At 39.1% G+C, this 21,669-nt stretch overlaps 2 protein-coding genes across 2 annotated transcripts; one reads left to right on the top strand and one right to left on the bottom strand.

The window, feature by feature from the left end:
• Positions 1-401: 401 nt before the first annotated feature.
• rassf11 (Ras association domain family member 11) lies at positions 402-8,549 on the bottom strand. Its single transcript, XM_075476055.1, has 4 exons — positions 8,245-8,549; positions 2,383-2,440; positions 2,016-2,190; positions 402-1,907 (listed from the first exon to the last, which is right to left on the bottom strand). The coding sequence occupies exons 3-4, from the start codon at positions 2,116-2,118 to the stop codon at positions 589-591; spliced, it is 1,422 nt and encodes a 473-aa protein (XP_075332170.1). The 5' UTR covers positions 2,119-2,190; positions 2,383-2,440; positions 8,245-8,549; the 3' UTR covers positions 402-588.
• A 204-nt stretch (positions 8,550-8,753) lies between these two features.
• ampd1 (adenosine monophosphate deaminase 1 (isoform M)) lies at positions 8,754-21,142 on the top strand. Its single transcript, XM_075476054.1, has 15 exons — positions 8,754-8,900; positions 12,321-12,486; positions 12,718-12,859; positions 13,881-14,046; positions 14,154-14,373; positions 15,355-15,484; positions 15,781-15,975; positions 16,239-16,370; positions 17,722-17,885; positions 18,113-18,239; positions 18,515-18,678; positions 18,821-18,941; positions 19,953-20,126; positions 20,441-20,551; positions 20,696-21,142. The coding sequence occupies exons 1-15, from the start codon at positions 8,879-8,881 to the stop codon at positions 20,849-20,851; spliced, it is 2,190 nt and encodes a 729-aa protein (XP_075332169.1). The 5' UTR covers positions 8,754-8,878; the 3' UTR covers positions 20,852-21,142.
• Positions 21,143-21,669: the final 527 nt, after the last annotated feature.

Here is a 21,669-nt window from a genome sequence, read left to right as displayed (position 1 = left end):
TAATAATTATCCTTTAAGAGTTTCTCAGCATTGGAGAGCAAATTCAGAAAAAAAAATCTTGTGTAGTCCTGTCCTTTTTAAGCGTGAATACTTGCACCAGCTGTCCATAAGCTCCGCCTTCCTTCCCTGCTGTCCTCCAGCATGAAAAATGGTTCAGCAAAACAATTCATGAGTTTGGACTAATCGATAAAACAGAACCTCTGAAATGTACGAGTGAAAGCTGTGAAATCTCAAATTCATACAAAGCAAGAACAGCCATTGCTAAAATTATTTACAAAACATCAGTGATTTAAATCATACTACCCAAACATGTTCTGTAAGTGTTTGATACAAACAAGGTAAGAGAATATTAGGAACAAGGTTGCAGTGAGGTATTAAAATCGGCACTTACACAGTTCAAGTTCTTTTAAAGCATTTTTTTTATTTATTTTTTTTAATCTTTCGTCATTGTAACTGTTAAAGATGTAATGCAGTGAAACAATATTTCTTTGTGCTTTGAACATTTCATCCTAATGGAGTTACCACAGCTGTAAAACATTGAAGCCTACATCACAGTCACTGAGTCCATATTTGTGTCCTCTGCTGACTCTAAACCTTGGTATTACCCAGATAAATGGTGAGTTCAGAGCGGTGGATCACCTCCTTTTTGGCCTGAGCATTTTGGGCTTCTGACCAGCGTGTCCACCACTCTCTTAGCTCGGTGGGTCCTGTGGGTCTGCGCTCCTTTATCTGGTGGGGAGGAACTAGAGCGTGGGGAGGGTTGGAGCGTTCCCTGGGCTGGAACTTCCTCTTAACGTTTACATCCCTATCTGAATCAGATTGCTGCAGATTGACATCTGTCGTCCGCCCTGCTGAAAATTCACTGGCAGCATTCGCATCAACTTTTGAAACCGTTTCCGATTCCTCTTGAACAGTGTTCAGACCACCGAAAAGATCAAGTCCCTTCATTTTGCGTCTGTTCTCCTCCAGTTTAGCCTTACACTCCACAGCCTTGGCTTTCATCTCCAGGAACTGACATTGCAAATCGTTTTCATAACCTTCCTCTGCTTTTAATTCGTTTTCCCAAAATTTTATCTGCTCAATATCCTCTTCAACCATTCTGTCGTGGGCTTCCTGTTCAGCTCTTTTGGCCCTCTGTTTTTCCTCGAGCTCAAATATTTGTTTGTCTGTGTGTTTTATTTGGACCTGTAAGTCCTGCAAACACAACAGCTGACGTATGATGGTTTCTCTTAGAACATTTATGCCATCCTCGTTTGTAGCACAGCTTGAACTGCTGAGTTCAGATTTTACCTCCAGAGTTTTTTTGGAGTGTTTGACGTCTTTATCCCTCGTCTGACTTCCTATGCAGCAGGACGTCTGATGGTCCAATTCTGTTTTTAAACTTTTCTGTCCTCTGACTTTACCTCTGCTACTCCGACCTGAGACATCTTTTTCCGAAGTGAGAGACATGTCTAAAGAGATTCGGTTCCTCTTATCCGTCTTCTTTTTGCTGTCCTTATCACAGGCAGTACTGTAGACCTTACCTTTCCCAAGGCTTTCCAGCCATTCCCAGGCCTCCTCCATGAGTGTTAGAGACTTTCTTTTAGGCCTTTTTAGGTCCTCAGGTTTCTGCTCAGCTTCTTGTCTCAAACATGACAACGGCGGCAAGCTTTGGCGATGTGAGCCAGTGCTCCTCCGAAATCTGGCACCTGCATCTTTCCGTCTTAGTGGCGGGCAGGGCTGGTATCTGCCAACTTTTGCCCTGCTCATTTCATCCCAGACAGAGGGCCCGTTGTGGACTAGGGTGAGCTGAACCTCCCTGGCCTGCTCACCATACTTCTCCAGGGTCCCAAGAAGATGTTCATCAGGCGTCATGCAACGCTCAAAGTCTTTGAATTTCTCCCTAAGTGTGTAGCGTCCAGGCTGGCCTAAAAGGTAAAAAAACGTGGTTGTACGTTGGTCAACAGGTCTGAACATGAAATGTATTTTTACAGCGTACACAGCAGATAATGTAATAATAATAATAATAAAATTACCTAAGGCTTGAGCCAAAGCTAGGACCACGTCTTGGCATGTTGTCTCTTCTGTGACTCCACAGACAACACGTGGGATGCCTTCCACAGATACCCTCACTTCCATTGTGCTCGGTATATGATCTTAAAATGACCAAAACCGAATGTGGCACATCGGGCTGGGCTGTTGTTCTCTTTGCTAGAGGAAGTGGTGGAGACAGCAAAATGACCCTAATTAACTTTCACTGTAATCTGTCTGCCTGTCATGTTTTACCCAAGCCTGGGGATGGTTACATCATTGTCTACAAATCCTAATTGTTCCAGTAAAAAAAAAAAAATCATCAGAAAAGAAGAATTTGTGAGCTATAGGCAAAATTTCAGAAGAACCTACCTTATTGTCCTGTTCGCAGTATAGATGCTCAGAGCTGTTTGTTCTGGAGGGGAATGTTCTGGTTGGGAGGAACAGTAGTGCAATTAAGGCCAGTTAAAATTCCTGCAGGCATCTACCACAGGGACAGTTTATGATCCCACCCATCTTGCATAATTTCGATTTTGAAAAAACTAGAAAAGCAAGATTCAGGGCGGCATGGTGATCCAGTGATAGACATTTCATGTACAAAACAATTCAAAGTGCTTTATATAAAATAAAAGCATTGCAGCAGGGACTGTAAGAAACGTTAAAAATACATAAAAGAACATAAAGGGAAACAAATCAAATGAATTAAAATGATTAAAGACAAGCAACAGTCTGGATAAGTTAAAAGATACCGTGCAGATTTCATGCATAGACACATGAGAACAGAAATGTCTTTAACCTGGATTTAAAAATGTCTCCATTTGGTGAAAGTTTAATCTCCACTGGCAGTTTGTTCCACTTGTTCGCAGCATAACAGCTAAATGCTGCTTCTCCATGTTTCGTCTGGACTCTGGACTGGACCAGCTGACCTGAGTCCTTGGATCTAAGAGCTCTGCTGGCTTTATATTCTCTGAAAAGATCACAGAAGTGTTTTGGGCCTAAACCGTTCTGGGGTTTGTAAACCATCAGCAGGCTTTTAAAATCTATTCTGTGTTGGCTCTGTGGTTGACTGGTGACCTGTCCAGAGTCTACCCCACCTATTGGTAGATAACATCTGAGATAGACTCCCACTCCTCTGGGAATTAACAAGGCAAAGCGAAAACATTTAAGGAACAAGGCTGAATGTCTGTGGATTTGTTTTAAACTATATGACACAGAAAACAAAACCTGTGCAAACTGTTTAAATATAGACTGGATTTATCTGATACTTCACACATCATAGATTATCGGTTGATGAAGATTAAGTTCCTGTTTCATCAACACCAAATTAGCTGGTTTCTACAAACATACACATTTAATTTTCGTGCCTTTGATGAGCTTTTCTGTAAGACGAACTATACTTGATTTTATATCAAATATGAAGCCACCTATAAGAAAACAAAATCGAACATCAGAAGTAAATCTTCGTTTATTTATGATCGACGTAGTACGGTGGCCCTGTGGTACGTAACCCGGTTAACAAAACAAAAGAATCGTAGCCTATAAAACACATAAAGATTTCATTATTTCTGAACTGTTCATATATTTTGTGTGAATTAACATTCAATAGTTGATGGTCAGATATGTGGGTCTAACCCTGGTAAATCAGGAGGAGGTTTAGCCAAGTGGTTTGAATAGTTCTTCCAGCCTTCAGTGAAGATTTTTGAATGATGTCTTCAATGTTATCATGGAGAATGATTTGTGAGCCATTAGTCATAAAAGACGGTTTCAGATCTTTAACATTTTAATTTAGTTAAAGATCTGAGATTTCTTTCTACTGCATCATACAAGAGATCACAAATTGTAGCTGCTTTTACTGTTTATTGTACTGTAACATTGGCTGTTCAGTAGAGAGCAAATAAATCCTTTGCATGATCTTTTACATGTGTAACACTATAATGATAATAATAATGATAATATAAGGATTAGTGTAAGTTGATTTTCTCGTACTTGTATTATTGTATTATGTATTATTGAATGACTGGCTTTGTTTTTAATTGGGCTTCCATCCGCCCGTATTTGTCTCAGCTTTTCAGCCCGGCTTGTGACACACGAAACCCTGCAAAACGTGTGCAGTGGGAATGTTTTTAGCTCTGGGTGTTCCTCTTAGCTCTGTAACAGGATGTGCGAGTACAAGTCAAAGAGAACACGTAAACAAGCTACAGCCCTGCCTCAGCAGAACTGAGCAAATACTTGTTTGTGCACACTGTTCTGAATTTCCACATTTTTAAATTGTTCACCCTTTATTTAGCCGGTCTCATTGTTTGCATAATTTCATTAAGTGTCATTATAAAACCTGTTAAAACAAGCAGCATGCAACTGACTCCAAAACTAGAACCAACAAACATAGCACTAACAAACTACAGGTACAGTTATTAGGCAGGTGACTGTTCTGAGCTCATCTTTATTTCAATGCACACTTTCAAACTTCAACTTATATAAAAATGAATTCTTATATGATTTAATCATTTTCGTATTCTGATATGATATGTAATGAGGGAGTCCATTACCTAGTAATTAACACCCTATATTATGCAGTGCTAAATGATCATTTAGCCTCTTTACCTTGGGTGAAATGGTTCAAAAAGCATAGTTTATAATGGAAAATCAATATTTGAGCCTTCAGACATGTGCAAAACTCTTGAGTCCTGTTGTCCTTCACTGTCACCATGTTCCTCAACTGCAGTCTACCTGGAAAGTCTAGTGCAAGGTGTTGGGGCTCATATAGATGCTGAGGTAATGAAAGCTGAAACACAACCGGGACTAATTAAGATTCACAAGCGAAAGCTTCATATCTGGCGGAGAAATATCTCAATACACATTGTTCAAAGGTAAACTGAAATAAGGGATACTGTAGATGGAGCACATGGACATGTCAATGGAGGGGTATTGAACACAAGGCGCCATACTGAGTCAGACACTAGCAGGAGGCTGATATGGGCTGCTGCCATTAAGGTTGAGCGAAATTTAATCCTATAGCCAGTATATGGAACACACTTTCATCAAGCACTGTAACACGAAGTGTTCTACAGAGCTCAGTAAGGCTCGTTCAGAAAGCAAAGGCCTTAAAAATGACTGACTAATGACCTGTGAACTTCCTCGCCTAGCATATACCGTATCCTATAGAGAACATGTAGTTCCTGTTCAAATGTGAGATTTACAGTGAGGGAATACAATATAGCTGCTAAACCATTTTGGAGGCAGTGGTTGCTGTTTCAGTGAAAGTTGATCATGACTCCATAGATGGAAAGTTCATGGCAGTGGTAGAAAAGAAGGATGGCTATATTGGTCACTGAACTCAAATAATGTTATTTGTCATTTTGTGTCACACTTACCCAAACTGATGATAATAATGATAACTGTGCATGCCTACATATTCCCCTCAGTAAGACTAGGTTTAGGTTTAAGGTTTACGGTTTTGGACTGACTGAGAGCATCATATCTGCCCAGCCATAAAACGGATCCTGTGGAGTACAGTTTGCTTAAAAAGCATAAATGAAGTGATGCGCTGTTAGATGACACAAACTTGTGAAATGTTTTGTTGCCAAAGTGATACATTTATGGTTGTTAAAGCTTTGACTGTTCTTCTACATTATATGATCTTTGAAAATGACAATAAACATGTAAATCTGGGGAAACTTTTCGCATTACCAAGTAAAAACAACTTCCAGAGCAGAAGCTAGACAGAGGAGCACCTGTTGTAATCTTGTAGTGTCAGACAGAGACGCTGATGATGATAGGAGAAATATGAGATGGACGAACTTGGACTACATGCTCTCTCCCGCTCATGTAAACCAATCCAGTCTCTGTTAATCTCTCAGGTTCATGGTCAAGTACAGTCTGCCTGTGCCAGACAAGGAAAGAGAATTCCTCAGAGATCTTTTCATTGATGTTTACTAGATCCTTTGTTGCTACTTGTCTTTGATGAGAAATCCTTCAAATTCACATTCATTTGGCTTTTGGCACATTGTAGTATGGTTTTTCACTCAAAGAGAAAATGTTCAATATGAAGCTAGATGATAGCATAAGTTAAGAAAAGTAGTTGATGGTTGATTTGTGAGGGAAAATAGTCAAATTTCTTATTTATTTATTTTTTTTCAGGAATAAAAAGCTGAGCGAAAAGGCTCAACGGCTGCATAAAGCATGTGGCAAATCTCTGGTATTGCAAATCACAGTCAAATATCTTATGTGTTATTATAATTATGAGGGTACCGAGCACCTAAATTGGAATATTTGTAATATATTCTCATGACATTTATCACCCTCAAAGATCTGTCATTTAAAAATGCTCTGCCTCATGTTTCAAAAGGTAAAACACTCTGTTTGGCTTTTCAGGTTTTGAGGGCTGAATTGAAAGGCTGTCTATTTCAAACTTGATCTCTTTCACTAGTAGCGCTGTAAGAGGCACTTTGACATTTAGGATCACATTCCCTAAAAATAGATGTTCAGTTAAGTGTTCTCAAGCTGCTCGAACAGGATCAGCAGACACCAGATGTTTGTTAAAAAAGACGGATTTTTACCAGTATTTTGGGGTATCTAAGCATGCAGAGTATTTTTCTTTTTTTGGTTTTTGTCAGATTTATGGTATTCGAAGTTGAAACACAGCATAGTTCATTTTTTCTTTTTTTTTTTTTTAAAAAACGCTGAAGAACCGCAAAATCTTTTCTGCATCTTATTAGTTTCCCTGGTTTGACACCTCTCCCTCCTAATCTTTAACAATAAAAGATTCCCAGATCATCCCTAGTGAAATGATTGTTTTTAACTTCCATCTAAGTTTCTTTTTTTTATGCTAAAAGACAGTATAAGTTATGTAATGGTGCCTTGGCTGAATATTTCCAGAGAGGATTACAGTGTACCGGTGGGAATTCACTCATAACAAACCAAAATAACCTGTCCCATTACCACGCAGTGTAAGACTATGAGGTGACTATCAGAAGCAAAACTTGCCAAACATTATGGATAACTCTAACATCATGAGCTGATTTCAACTGCTTGTTTGAGCAGAGGAAAAAAAACAATTGTAACTACAGACAGGGCTAATTTTCATATTCCTACAACTGTGCATATTAAATGAGGTGAAGTGGAGAGAAACATCAAAGTCATATTTACACAAAGGAATAAAACCATGAATTCATTATTTGGATGGCTAGAGATAAGCCTTTAGGGGTTAATTAAACGTCTGGTGGTGGAATTTACGTAACTTGGAGTGTGAACAGGACAGAGTGGATTTAGAGTTTGTCATGGTATAGAAAGAAGACATATAAATGAGCTACATGTAAAAGCAGGTTGTTAGAAGTCATTCCCACTATCTCAGGGCCATTTGCTACGACAATGCCAAAAATTCAAGCTTAATGCTGGGAGAAGATTTATAACATAAAACCACTACCAAGGTAGGCAGCAACATGTTCGGTATCATTGTGCAAAAATCTCACAACTTTCCAGTCAAACAGATAGTTTGAAAGTAAGCTAGGTGTCAGTACTTCTTCATGTACAAATTTTTACCTATGAAGGCGTTTTTTTTGGCATATCAAGGAGTTTTTTCAGACCAGATCAGTGAGTATTGTAAACAGCACCAATTTTTCTGCAGTGTCAGCTGTACTTTGCATTTGTTACTAATAAGGTAAATGTTAGCATTTGACCTTATTAATCTAAGATCAACAATACAGCCTTCAAATGTTGGTTAAGTTTCTTCATTGGTGTTGATAGAAACTAGATAGCTATGAAGGACATGATGAATTAAGCCATGTGAAATGGTAAGTACATCCTCTTTCAATTCTAAGGTTTAATATATCCAAACTCAGCAGGAAAAAAAATTATCTGGTCTTGCAAGGTCTGAAAATCAGGTCAGTGCAGCCTCAGTTGAAAAACAATACATGATACATCAAAATCATGTCATTTTTTAACAAGAAAATTAAGCAAAATGCAGAAGTAGTGGGTGAAAAACTAGGTTAACCCTTACTGCTTACATAGTAGAGAATAAATAAGTAAGAAGGTAAGTAGCAGCCAGGTGCTAAAAGCTGAAGTGTTTTCTCGCAGGTTAATGAAGACTCACAAGATTTGGGCAATAATACAGCTCCCAGACCAAGAAATCTCTTTAAAGGCTGGTCTATTTTAAATGGAACAAGTCCTCCAATCGATTTTTGAGACCTTTTGAAGGCTTTGGCTTTGCTTGGCTGATAAAAAGCAACAGAAACATACATGTTAAGTAAATGATCCCAGTTCCCAGTTCCATTTGTCGCAAATTCCATCTTTCAAATCAGCCAAAGGCTGCTTGTAGTTATAATGAGCTGGTCCATGTTTGAGTCCCATCCTGTGGTCCTTTGCTGCATGTCATCCCACATTCATGTCCAGTTGCAGTTGAAAAAAGGCCACTTGTGCCAGAAAATAAAAAGTTTTTACCTGATTGCAAATGTAATAATTATTTTATCCTTTTGTGTTTTCATCTGACAGAGAGGTCTGAAATGAATTTGCCCAAAGTCGACCCGTTAGCAGCCACCTAAGTAGCTACTTAACAAGTTCACTGCCACTTGTACAGCTATCAAGATGTTATATAACACAAATTGCGTCATACACACATGCCCATCTCTTTGTCAAAACATCGTGCCTGTCAGTGAGTCCTGGTCGCACATAGACAACTTAAAATAGATGTGAACACATATCAGGTCCCCATTACATCAAGGCATGTTCCTGGGCACAGCCGGTTCTGGTTACACGAGAGAGTTTAATACCGCACACACCGAGCACTGAGCTCCACACTCCCACACTGCAGTGGTCCAGTGCCTGACCATCCTTTAACAGACCTCAGGAAGCGTTTCCCTGGAACAGCATCGCCATGCCTAAAGTCTTAGTGCCAGGTGAGTTTAGGCAAAGGGACTCTGGGATTGAATGTGTGTTTCACTCATAAGAAGAGAATTTTGATCACTTTTTCAAAAGTTTGTTTGGGTCTGAAACAAGATTCGAGACTTGAACTGTGGAAAGTCTTCACTAATAGTGTTTCACTTCATTACTGTTTTGCTTTTCATGGGAAGTCCTGGCCAGCACAGGAAAAAATACCATCCTCCTGTTGCATGATTGAAATGATGGCAATGAGACCTTCCAAAACTTTGCAAAAAGCTGTATGTATATATCACAAGTCTCACGCTTTTTACTCAGCAGCATCAGGTGGTAAATTCTCTTTTTTTCAAGCAAGGCTGCCTAAATGTGTTTCTCTCTAAAGAATGGAACAGGCATCTTTTGACACGTTCAACAGCTTTTGGGACAGCAGAATTTAATGAGTGTTTTGATATCAGCTGTGAAAATGTCAGCAGAGGATGTATAATGAATGTGACCTGCCAGTAGATTCTCTCATGAGTATGATATTACAATAGCTCTACAGTAACTTTTGCTCCATTTTTTTATTCTTCTTTTAGGTCTTGATGACATTGTTTTTTGGAGAACATCCCCAGCATAAAAAGCTCTACATTTTATGCAATTCTAAATGCAGTTGATATAGTTGCTAATTATAGGCTTGCCACAAGGCAACTGGCAAGTCACAGTGCCCTGTCAAGAGTTTTTCAAAGGGTGCAGTGCAAATGCAAAGGTCTAAGCAGCTGGTGCCAGGGTAGGATTTTGCACTTGGTTGGTGGAAGATGTGATTGAGATATCATGCTGTACAGTCTGCACTGGGAAATTTAATATCTCGCAGATGTGAAGCAAATATTCAGAGTTATGGAATGCTAGGAGAGAGACAAAAAGAAATGTAAAAGAATAAGAAAATGAATGTGGAAATATAAAAAGGAATTTAATGTGGAGATTTAAAGATAAATTAATAATAGGAGGAATAAATTGAGAAAAAAAAAATCAGTTTTATCTTTATTGTATATATAGAAAAAAATGTATTTTCCACATTGCTGTTGCTGTTACCATTTCATACTGCAGTTGTTTTTGCTCTTTACAAAGAATTTCTCTTTGTGCTGCTGCTCTTTAACATCAAAATGCAGTTGCCTGCTCCTTTTCAGCTATCTGTGATTCCCATGCTGACAGTCAAGCTGACAACGAGACAGTCATTTGACCTCAGATGAGTATTAAATCCCTGTGCACATAAATCCTTTCTTGGGAGGTACTTCAGCAGACTGTGTTGGATGGGTGCACACAGGAAGTAAACCCCCCTCCCCTTAGTCATAGACTAGTGATTAGCTCCACTGACTTTGAAGATAGAAGAAGCCAATACAGCAGCGGAATAGCAAACGTAATTTGCAGTTAACAAAAACAAATCAATTAACAAAAGCAATATGGAAAAGAATGGGAAACCCCATTTATTGATTTTATTCATTTCTCTCTCTACATTCATTTTTCTAAATAAATCAATTTAATATATTTCAGCCCCCCCCCCCCCCTTTTTTCTTCTTTCACTGATCAAACTTAGATGAATCAAATACAAAATACAAATACAAATAAACACATTTCTTCCAGATGCTGAAAATACTAAACACTTTGCAGAAACAGAATGAATGTCCCAGCTCTTGGCCAAGTCCGTCAACAGGATTTTTGTGAGGCACACCTTCTTTCACCTTCTTTTTTTTGCTGCTTTGAGGTATAACCACACGTGTTTTGTTTCCCCCATTTACCATGGACTGTCCCACCCTGACTGGGATTTTTTGGCAGAGGGAGGAAGTAAGTATCAAGCTGGGAAACGATTAGGGAGTTTGTAGAATTCAAATGCATGGGTCACAGTGCGGATGTGAGATAGTCACATCAGCATTCTTTCTGTGCATTTGAATGCAACCGAGTAAAATGGACCTTGTTGAATCAAACTTAGTTAATAAAAGTATGATAAAGTGGAACTGGACACCATTTATTAATTCTCTGTTCACATTCAATGTTTGTGAGGTCATTGTGCTGTAATTGCAAAGTTTGGCACGAGCAACCGAAACGACACAAACAAACAAACTGAAAGTGAACATTTGCATTAATAAATGACTTTCTCATCAATTACACCTTCAGACTGGTTTGAACTGCGAAAGAACAGGCAGCCTGCTTTTCCTGAATGCCATGTAGATAATGTGTCTTCACATGAAAGAAGATGTTTAAAAATGATGGCAGAGCAGAAATTTACTCAGTGTAGTGACCCGCATATAAGCATCCTGCATATTTGCTTCGAAACTTGTTCGTTCTACTGAGAGGCTAAGAGAAAAATCAGCCTCTGCATGTGTTATGAAAATGCATTTACCAAATCTTTGTCCAGCTGCTGCATTCAGTTCAGAAGGAAACCATGGACTCGATATACATTTACAGGAGTAATTGTATATTCCATGTAACATGTCATGTGTCCTCTTTGTTTTCCATCCTCTGTGGCCCCTTAATCCCACACGTTCAACACACATATCCACATGGCTTATTATGGCATGTTTTTCTAATCTATATTGGTATTCCTCCAAAAAAATGTGTAGTCATATTTATGGCATTTCATTTGAGCATCTATTGTAATCAGTCTACTGTAAGTTGTATTAAATTTTTAGGACATATCAACGTATAACACCATTAAATTAATATATTTCTAACCAATGCTTTTCTAACACTCTCTTCTGGGGTTTTGTCCCGCGTGGTTCTACATTCCTGATGGGCATAATCAGGTCAAGAGAGTAAGTATAGAGGTTGACAAGAGAAACCCCAACATCAGTTTGGTTGTAGATGTCTTAGAGTAGACAGCCTTTGTCTGGTCTAATAAGTGCATGTAACCGGTAGTTACATGCACTTACAGTAGTTACATGTTATGTACAATGTTAAGCCGAACCAAATCATCATCTTGTTCACAACTCCCGCCATCTCAGGCACTGACCCTCTTTTCTCATAACCTTTCTCAATCAAAATCATTTATGTGGAGCCTCGTCAGACTTTGACTGATGGGGAGCACACAAAAAAATAAAAAGTACAAGAAAACTGGGTCTGGAGTTGTGCGATAAAGTCTGTGTATCCGTACAAGCCTATTGTGTGTGTCAGTGCTTCATTTGTGTAGCTTCTCTGTATGCATGGGACTATCTTTGGTCATGTATACAACGCATGTGCTGGAGTCTGTACACCTCAGGTTGAATAAGGTATGTGCTTTGTAGACATAAAACTTCATGTCCACAATTCGTTCATGGTGAATCTAATCAATCACAGCAGTCATATTCAAATATTCGCAGTCAAGAAGTCGTAAATGTGGCTGGCCTAGTGAAGTTCAGTGTCGCATGGTGTGATGGGAGCAGAATGCATCTCTGTTATTAAAAAGATCAAACCTCTGGCATGGCTGACAGAGACCGATGACAAAATGAGGGCCTTCGCGGAGAAGGTCTTTGCGTCGGAGACCAAAGACGAGAACGTCCGTGACGAAATCTCCATGTTTGATGTGGCTGAGGACTGCCCCATCCTTCATCTTGAATTGGCCCACCATCTGCACACTGATGATGATGCAGCGAAACGGTGAGGTGGAAGATATTGAACGGTCACTTTGTGCTTGTTGTGCAACTTAATCTAATGAAAACTGTATATTCTATATTTGTGAGTTGGTTCGTTAGCTGCAAGAACAATCCCAACATTTTAATCAAATGCCTGACATTAATTGATTAGTTAATGGGTATTAGTTGGATAGAATACTTTCAGAAATTTTGACTGTGGATAAAACAAACTTTAAACTTCCCTTTTGATTGATAGCAAGAGGCTTCAGCGCAGCCGCACTATGGCTGTGCCCAAGACAGCTGCTGCCCCTGTAGTGTCACTGGAGGTGGACACGCCTACCTACCTGGAAGTTCCTGATTTCCAGAGGGTGGCCATAATTGGAGATTATGCATCTGGGGTAGTTATTTTTCCCTTTCCCTCATGGCTGACATGACTGTGTGGGGTGATTACAGGTGCAACAATCAAAATTTCCCATTAACGTGGCAGGTGTGGTCAGAGGTAAAAGAGATTGTATTATTTATCATTATAGTTTAATTTAAGTTGTTATCATGCAAAAACAGGCTTTGTTATCTTGAGATAAAAAATATAATCAACTTGTGATCTTGAGATAACGAGTACATAGGAGTTCAAAAAAATAATTGCGGCCAAGCTTGCCCTTAGCTTCCATACTTTAGTTATATTTACTCATTTGCAAAAATATTTGTAGAGTATGTAACTGTGCTGATGATATACTAACCATGTTTAGGACCTGATTCTATTATATAGAATATGAATTCCAGGATTTTGGTTCCTAAAAGCTTGAGGAACCTAAAAAAAGCTGTGACACCAGTTTAAAAACGGTACCTAGACACATGAAATTGACAGCATTGGTGACAAACACCTCTGTTTACCATTGCATTGCACATTAGCAATGACATGGGTCAAGTTCATGGATGCAGGAGGTGTTGACCTTAAATTTCACTGACTATATGTGTTTGTGGGACAGTGTCCACCCAGGCACCCTCCCGTCATCAAAGGTCCATGAATGGAGCTCATCTGAGAGCATGCCAAGTTTCAGATTTCATGACTGTGGGTTTGACATTTACAGTTCAGAGGGAAGAAAACTTTAGAGGAGCTGGTTATCGTTTCTTGCACAGGGCAGAGGGCCTCACATCTGTTAGGATACACTTCCAAGTTTACCTGTCACATAATACTGCACAATCACCGTGAGCAACTGGCTGCTCACGTAGCAGCACAAAAAGAAAGTACAGAATGTAAAAAATGCGTCTGGCATAGGCGTCAATTTTTTTGACCTTGTATGTGTTTGTTAAACTTTGTTAAAATACTAAAAAATTTATTTTGTGTTGTATATTTTTGCTTACTTTATTCAAAATACAAGCAAGACAATTGCAGCCAATATGCTTGTATGTGCTAACCAGGTGACCATGGATGACTTTGAGCTGGCATGTCGGGGTTTGTACCGTGCCTTGAGCATCAGGGAGAAATACATGAGGCTGGCCTTACAGCGCTTTCCAAGCACAGCTTCCCAGTTCCTGCGTCAAATGGAGGGAGAGACGTTCAAAGTTGAAGATCAGGTGCATCCAGGTAAGGAAAGAAAGAGTCGATGAGCACAGTGTTAAATGAGCTTGGATCTTTCTGTGTCGCATTTGGAGCTCCCAAATGTTTTATTCATGTTTTGCATCTATCTTCAGTCTTCACCCCTCCTCCAAAGAATGGAGAGGACCCTTTTGACACCAAGGACCTGCCAAAAAATCTGGGCTACGTGGCCCGTATGAAGGACGGACTTATCTATGTGTACAACGATGCCGCAGCTGCTGACAAACATCAGCCCAAAGACCTGCCCCACTCCCACTACGACACCTTTATCGACGACATGAACTTCCTCATTGCTCTCATTGCACAAGGCCCAACGTGAGTCCTTTAAAAGTGTTTTTTTCTCTCTGACACTTAAAATTCAAATTACTTAGTTTTCAAAACATCCCACTACGATTTCCCACGTGCAGTTTCTCTGACAACCTTACAATCGATGACTAATACATTTACAGGAGGCTCTAATGATCATTGCTCCCTATAGCCTTGATGACAATCTGTGCTTAGAAATTGATTGTACAGCAAAATTAAGCCAGCATCCTATGCCACTTGGTAAAATAAAACTATAATCATCTGGTCTACTCCATGCACCGTAGTCCTACATTTGAAAAGTTTCAATTTCTGCTGTAAACATGAACACAAACTTTCCATGAGGGCCTTTCAGCTAAAGAGGGTTGTCTAAATAAACAGTGAGGTATTTATAGGTACAGACCTGGTTCATTCATTCATCGTGTATTACCACTGGACCGTCATTCCTTTCTGACCTATGTTCTCAGTCTTTATGATATTAAAAAAGAGATAACAGGGAACAAAGCACTTTCATTGGCTGAGGTACTTATGCATTCTGCTGTGGATAGCAGTGTCATCAGAAAATATTAAAGTAGTGCTGCGGATGACTTAAAAAGAAGGATTATGTTCAGACTAAACAGAACCAACATTTTGTCTCAAGAAAATGAAAGCTATTTGAGATGATTCAAGTAAAAAGATATCCATCAGCTGTTTAGCTGCAAATGATCTGTCAGGCTTTATGGACCTTCAGCACAAATTTCAACCCAATTCAGTGAAGAAAAGCAGTGGCTAATGATTTGCAGTAGAGCTTTACAGTTTTACAGGCTCCTAAGAGCTGACAGGTAGTTTTCACACAAACTTATTTTTTAAGGAAATCCATGACTTTAAATAGGAGGTGTATTAACTTTGCTAATTTGTGCGATAGCTTTTTAGGTGCAACAATATGTTACAATCACGTTAAAAGTTCCAATCTAAGCACGACTGCTGCCTCATGAACACATTTTTGTTTTGCAGCAAGACATACACTCACCGCCGTCTAAAGTTCCTCATGTCCAAGTTCAATGTCCATGAGATGTTGAATGAGATGGAGGAGATGAAGGAGCTGAAGCTGAATCCCCACAGGGATTTCTACAACTGCAGGAAGGTAAGCATTTACAGAAAGCTACACAAAGACACCAGTGCACAGCAAGCTTAAATGTGTTGGTTTTTTTTATTTGCAGCACCACAACAAAAGTATACTGTGTTAGATTTATACAAGGAAAACTGCCAAATAAAATAGATTATATGCCACTCTTCGTTCCTTTACTTTCTTAGAAAAAGAAGCTTTTTTTAGAGCCACATATTGTAATTTAGCTCCCTCTTGTGACCATTTTAGTTATCACACCAACTACAGGTTCAAACTCAGTTCATCCACTTTCCATTATGTTTCTGCCATTCCAGGTGGACACTCACATCCACGCTGCCGCCTGCATGAATCAGAAGCACCTGCTGCGCTTCATCAAAAAGTCTTACCGCGATGATGCCGACCGTGTTGTGCACAAACTTAAAGGGAAGGAAGTTACAATGAGAGAGCTCTTTGAGAGCCTCAACCTGCACCCCTATGACCTCACTGTGGATTCACTGGATGTGCACGCTGTAAGTTTTTCAATGGAAATAAATAATTGTCATAAGATCTGAGCCGACTGTATATCAACAGTGCAAATCTGCAGGTAGAGTTGACATCACAAAGTGATGTTCTCCACTGTGTAGATAATCGAGTCAAAGCCTGATCAGTATAAAAACTTACGTTTAAACTCAAAAAGTGTTTCTTGGTCCCATAAACTCACAATCTTATGGGATGTACTTTTAGAACTACCATGATCTACATCTCTTTTCTTGTCTATGTTGTTTTTCTGAAGGGAAGACAAACCTTCCAGCGTTTTGACAAGTTCAATGCCAAGTACAACCCTGTAGGAGCCAGTGAGCTGCGTGATCTGTACATGAAGACTGAAAACCACATCAATGGAGAATATTTTGCCACTATCATCAAGGTTAGTTTTCAGATGTGAAGTTCCTATCCTATAGATCTTTACTCTATTGACATCTTAGTTTTGGATTTGAATTTAACTAGTGCTTAATGGAAAAAAAACAAATCCAAAAGAAGCTGGGATGCTGTGTAAAATGTAAATTAAAACAGAGTGCAATGATTTGCAACTCTCACAGATCATCATTCTATTACAATACAACAGAAAACAAATCACATATCATCAGGTAGACATTTTACTATTTCATGAAAAAATCTGCTCATCTTGAATGTGATGGCAGCAACACATTTAAAAAAAAAGTTGGGATGGAGGCACCAAAAGGCTGGAGAAGTGCAAAGTACTAAAGAGACACAGCTGGTCCTCCAGATGTTGCAACTAATTAAGTTATGTGGCAACAGATCATCTGCAAGAATGAAAAAACACGAAACAAAATTGCAAATACATATATCTTCATCTACAGTGTATAATATCATCAAAACATTCTGAGAATCTTGAGACACCTCTGTGTGCAAGAGACTTGGCTGAAAATCAATACTGCCAACAATCTTTGGTCCGTCAGATGGCATTTTATGAAAAACAGGCATGATTCTGGCACGGAAATCACTGCATGGACTCCAAAACACTTTGAGAAATCGTTGTATTTGAACACAGTTCACCATGCCATGCACAAATGCAGGTTAAAGCTCTCGTGCAAAAAAGGAGACATATGTGAGCATGATCCAGAAACTTGCCATCTTCTCTGGGCGAAAGTAAATTTAAAATTGCCTGAGGCGAAGTGGAAAACTGTTTTGTGAACAGACGTATCAATATTTCAAATTCTTCTGGGAAATCATGGACTCCAGTTCCTCTACACAAAAGAGGAGAGGGACCATCTAGCATTTTATCAGCTCTCAGTTCAAAAGCCAACATATGTGATGGTGTGGAGGTGCGTTAGTGCCTGTGGAACTGGCAACTTGCACATCTAGAAAGGCGCCATCAATGCTAAAAGATATATAGAGGTTTTAGAGCAACATGTGCTCCCATCCAGATTATATCTTAGGGAAGGCCTTTCGTTTACCAGCAAGACAATGTTAAACCGCATTCTGCATCTATTATCCAACTTCCAATCCAACTATATTTATAAAGCACATTTAAAACTACAGAGCTGACCCAAAGTGCAAAGTCCATATTTATAGAATGTATTACAACAGTATGGCTATGTAGTAGAAGAGTCCAGGAGCTAGACCGGCCTGCCTGCAGTATAATTACAAATGCTGAATTTAAAAAAAAAAAATATATATATATTTTTCACTGATAAGTGTTTTGTACATGAGACTAAAATTGATCTTGAGCTTAATTTGACTTTTATGTACACCAGGAAGTAGCCAGTGACCTGGAGGATGCCAAGTATCAGTACGCCGAACCCCGTCTGTCCATCTATGGTTGCAACCCAAATGAGTGGACCAAGCTGTCCGGCTGGTTCGTCAAGCATAGAGTCTACTCCCCAAACCTCAAATGGATGATTCAAGTTCCCAGGATCTAGTATGTTTTCAATCACTACTCTTTTTGCCATGTAATCTAACCCAGCTGTGGGACAGATGGAGAACTGTTCTCCTGTTCCTACATTATGATGTTAAGGAATATTCCACCAGAAATCTATTTTTAGATATGAGATTCCATGTCTTTAGTCCTGAAAATGTTTCAGAAGACTTGAAAGATGACTGGAGGCTAGGGTTAAATGATATTGTTTTGTCTCTCCTGTTTCTTAGTGACATCTTCAGAGGCAGAGACTTTGTGCCCCACTTTGGCAGGATGTTGGAAAATATTTTCCTTCCCGTGTTCCAGGCCACAATCGACCCACAGTCCAACCCAGAGCTCAGCATCTTTCTTAAGCATGTGAGTCACAGTTGAACCAAAACAAAATACTAAATCTTAGCACAGCCATGAATTAATTTAAAATCAACTAGTAAAAGGATATGGTTGTTTTCAAACTGGCATAACCACACATGGAGATACCAAATTAACATGTTACAAGTTAATCTCAAGAATGAATTTTAATGTTTGCTGTGATCAAGTTATCCACAGCTGTCTTTACCCAAGATTTAAAAATTACCAGGGAAACGTAAAGATCCACAATGTATAATAAGCTGTTCCCTCATCCTCCTGTGTAGGTGACAGGTTTCGACAGTGTGGACGATGAGTCCAAACACAGCGGCCACATGTTCTCCACCAAGAGCCCCAAACCAGAGGAGTGGGACATCGTCAAGAACCCTTCCTACACCTACTACATATATTATATGTATGCCAACATTGCTGTTCTCAACCAGCTGCGCAAGTGAGTAACTTTATTTTTGTAAAAATGTTAAGTCTCAATTGCTTGTTGGACTCCTAGCTTAAGTTTTAGGAATCTACTCTTTCAAGGTTTGTTATTTTTTTCACATCAATATCAACCAAGAGTATGTCTCTACGCTCTCCAGACAGAGGGGGATGAACACATTCATGTTCAGGCCTCACTGCGGTGAGGCCGGTGCCATCACCCACTTACTGGCTGCCTTCATGACTGCTGACAACATCTCTCATGGCCTTAATCTCAAGAAGGTCAGTCCTCAGGATGCAGCAACTTACAGAATCAAACAATTACACGCACTCATTTCATCACGCTCAAGCACCTGCTTTAAGCGTCATAGTTCTGCAAAGTAGCTGTAAGCTACACCACAACCGCTATCCTGAAGCACAAATTGAACATATTAAGAAAGTGAAGAATAGGAGGAAAATCCTTTTAGGTCATGTGAACAGATGATACATGTTTTTGATTACTTTGAACTGAAACCCTTGAATGTTGTTTAAGGTACTCACAGGGTCTCTTTCAACATTTAAGATGTTTTTTTCCCCCAATATACACTGGAAAAAAATCTAAATCTTACCAAGTATATTTGTCTCATTGAGTATCTCATTACACTTGATATAAGACACAATTGCCTAACAAGTACCATTTCAGCCAGATATAGGGACTTGTTTTAATACAATACATATTGAATATCTAGTTAAGTGAAAAAGTCTTGAAAACATCTTGTTTTGAGTCATATTTCACATGAAACAAGCTTTTTTTTTCATTTGAAGAGGTTTTTAAGCTGATTTCAAGATCACTTTTAACTCAAAAGTCCTAAATATCACAATTTATTTCAAGAAATCTTGACAAGCCAATTTTCACTAGTTCCATTGGCAATTTTTTTTTCTTATTTTAAGCAAAAACGTCTTGTATTTGTTGTTTTTTTTAACTTATTTTTGGAGGGGCATTTTTTCCAGTGTATGTTCTAATCTGGATATACTTTGTTACTTTACTTTTGGATTTCGGCCATAAGAACCCTAAATTGGATCCTAAAGGGAACTGTTTGATGCCCAGTGTTTGAAACTTAGATCTAAGTAACAAATCTGTGGTACAAAAAAATTAGAGCAAGAGCTACTTAAGAACTTTGAACTACTTTCAGTTCAGTAACTTCATTACATGTTATTGTATTACTGCAACATTCTTGAACTTTGACAAATATTCTTTAAAATTTCAAAGCTGGTTGTGTAACCTTATTATGCATCTTGATCTTTTACAAACAGAGTCCTGTGCTGCAGTATCTGTACTTCTTGGCCCAACTCCCAATTGCCATGTCCCCTCTCAGCAACAACAGCCTGTTCCTTGAATATGCCAAGAACCCCCTGCTGGAGTTCCACAAGAAAGGCCTGGTGGTGTCTCTATCCACCGACGACCCCATGCAGTTCCATTACACCAAGGTCTGACACCATGGGGAGAAGGCCTTTGATGAAAATGTAGACAATGATGCATTTTTTTGCTGCTTATAATGGGTATTGTGTAGATCTAGATGAATGCATTTCAGGTTTATGAGGTCAGAAGTTAGTCTTTTGGCTTCATATTTCATGATCTTCCTTCTCCAACAACAGTAAAACTCAATATGTATTGAACTAGCATGCCATGTAAACACATAAAGAGGCCTATTGACGTTCATAAAGCATGCTGACTCTGTTTGCAACATTAATTGCTTTGTATGTACACATAAGTCTAGGTAACTTGGTCTTTGTGTTCACAGGAGCCCCTGATGGAGGAGTATGCCATTGCCGCTCAGGTCTTCAAGCTGAGTACTTGTGACATGTGCGAGATTTCCAGGAACAGTGTGCTGCAGAGTAGCTTGTCTCTCGAGGTAACAAAAGTGCAAAAGACTGTTTAGCTGATCCTGCATTTAAAGCATTTAGTGTTTGTCTGACGGACACCTGCTGATTCTACATACACAGGATCACGCATCTTGTTCTTCAAACTTGACTTTTGGTTTTCTTCTCCTCTCCAGGAGAAGACCCACTTCCTGGGTTCGGATTTCCTGAAAGAGGGTCCAGAGGGAAATGACATCCGTAAGACCAATGTGGCTCAGATTCGGATGGCATACCGCTACGAGACACTGTGCTATGAGCTCAACCTCATCAAGGAAGGCTCGAAGACTGAGTAGACACCGTCAAATCAGAAACACACTTGGCCAAAAACTCATCTCTAATGTGATGTAGAAAGGTTTCTACATTAGTTTTTATAACAGTTACTTTCGAACAAGTGAACCTTAAAGAAACAGACCTTCTAATACACAGATGTGTTCTCCTTTGGATGAGGAAATGCTTTGATAATTGTCTTCACTGTAAATCATCTGCACATCTTGTTCAAGTGATATTATATGTTACATTATGTGCATGCCAACTGGAGAAACCTCACGTATCAGAATGAATGGAAATAAAATGTAAAATAACAAGGGAGCCTTGAGCTGTTTTTATTACAGTAATGGATTTCTTGTTTTATTTAGCTCACTTTGCTACATTTTAGAAAACCTTTAGGAACCTCCATTATTAAGATTAAGATTAAGACTTACTTTATTGATGTCTGCCAGTCCCATTACCAGAAGTGAAAACTGGATGATAACACATGTTATCACTGAGTTCAGATTTAATTGTGCTCCAAAGTTCAACGCTAATCTAAGATCCACTTTGAAATCTTATGACGTAATTTCAAGGAAAAGTTGATTATAAAGGAAAAACTACATTAGAAGAACCTTAAACTAATACACTGATATTAATGCATCAAAACATCATATCGGCACTTCAGAAATCTAAGCCCCAGATGTTATTTATTAACGTGTGTGGTCGCGCAGGTGCAGCCTCAGTGTCAGTAGAAGAGACCATTATTTATTCATCGCTGACAGCTGCAGGAGTTGATTTGGTGACGTCTTCTCTCATGGTGGATTCAACCAAACTTTCTCACAGTTGAAAATGCGTAAAGCTC

The sequence above is a fragment of the Odontesthes bonariensis genome, chromosome 10, assembly GCF_027942865.1.
Source record: "Odontesthes bonariensis isolate fOdoBon6 chromosome 10, fOdoBon6.hap1, whole genome shotgun sequence".
NCBI classification, from domain to species: domain Eukaryota; kingdom Metazoa; phylum Chordata; class Actinopteri; order Atheriniformes; family Atherinopsidae; genus Odontesthes; species Odontesthes bonariensis.
The sequence above is the reverse complement of the archived record's forward strand: the minus strand, read 5'-3'. Positions and strand labels throughout refer to the sequence as shown.

Coding starts and splice junctions, on each gene's coding strand:
- rassf11 (XM_075476055.1), bottom strand. CDS start 2,118: ATGGAAGTGAGGGTATCTGTGGAAGGCATCCCACGTGTTGTCTGTGGA. Junction 1,908..2,015: donor AGCTTTGGCTCAAGCCTTAG/GTAATTTTATTA, acceptor TTTACCTTTTAG/GCCAGCCTGGACGCTACACA.
- ampd1 (XM_075476054.1), top strand. CDS start 8,879: ATGCCTAAAGTCTTAGTGCCAG. Junction 18,942..19,952: donor ATGGCCTTAATCTCAAGAAG/GTCAGTCCTCAG, acceptor TTTTACAAACAG/AGTCCTGTGCTGCAGTATCT. Junction 20,127..20,440: donor TGCAGTTCCATTACACCAAG/GTCTGACACCAT, acceptor TTGTGTTCACAG/GAGCCCCTGATGGAGGAGTA.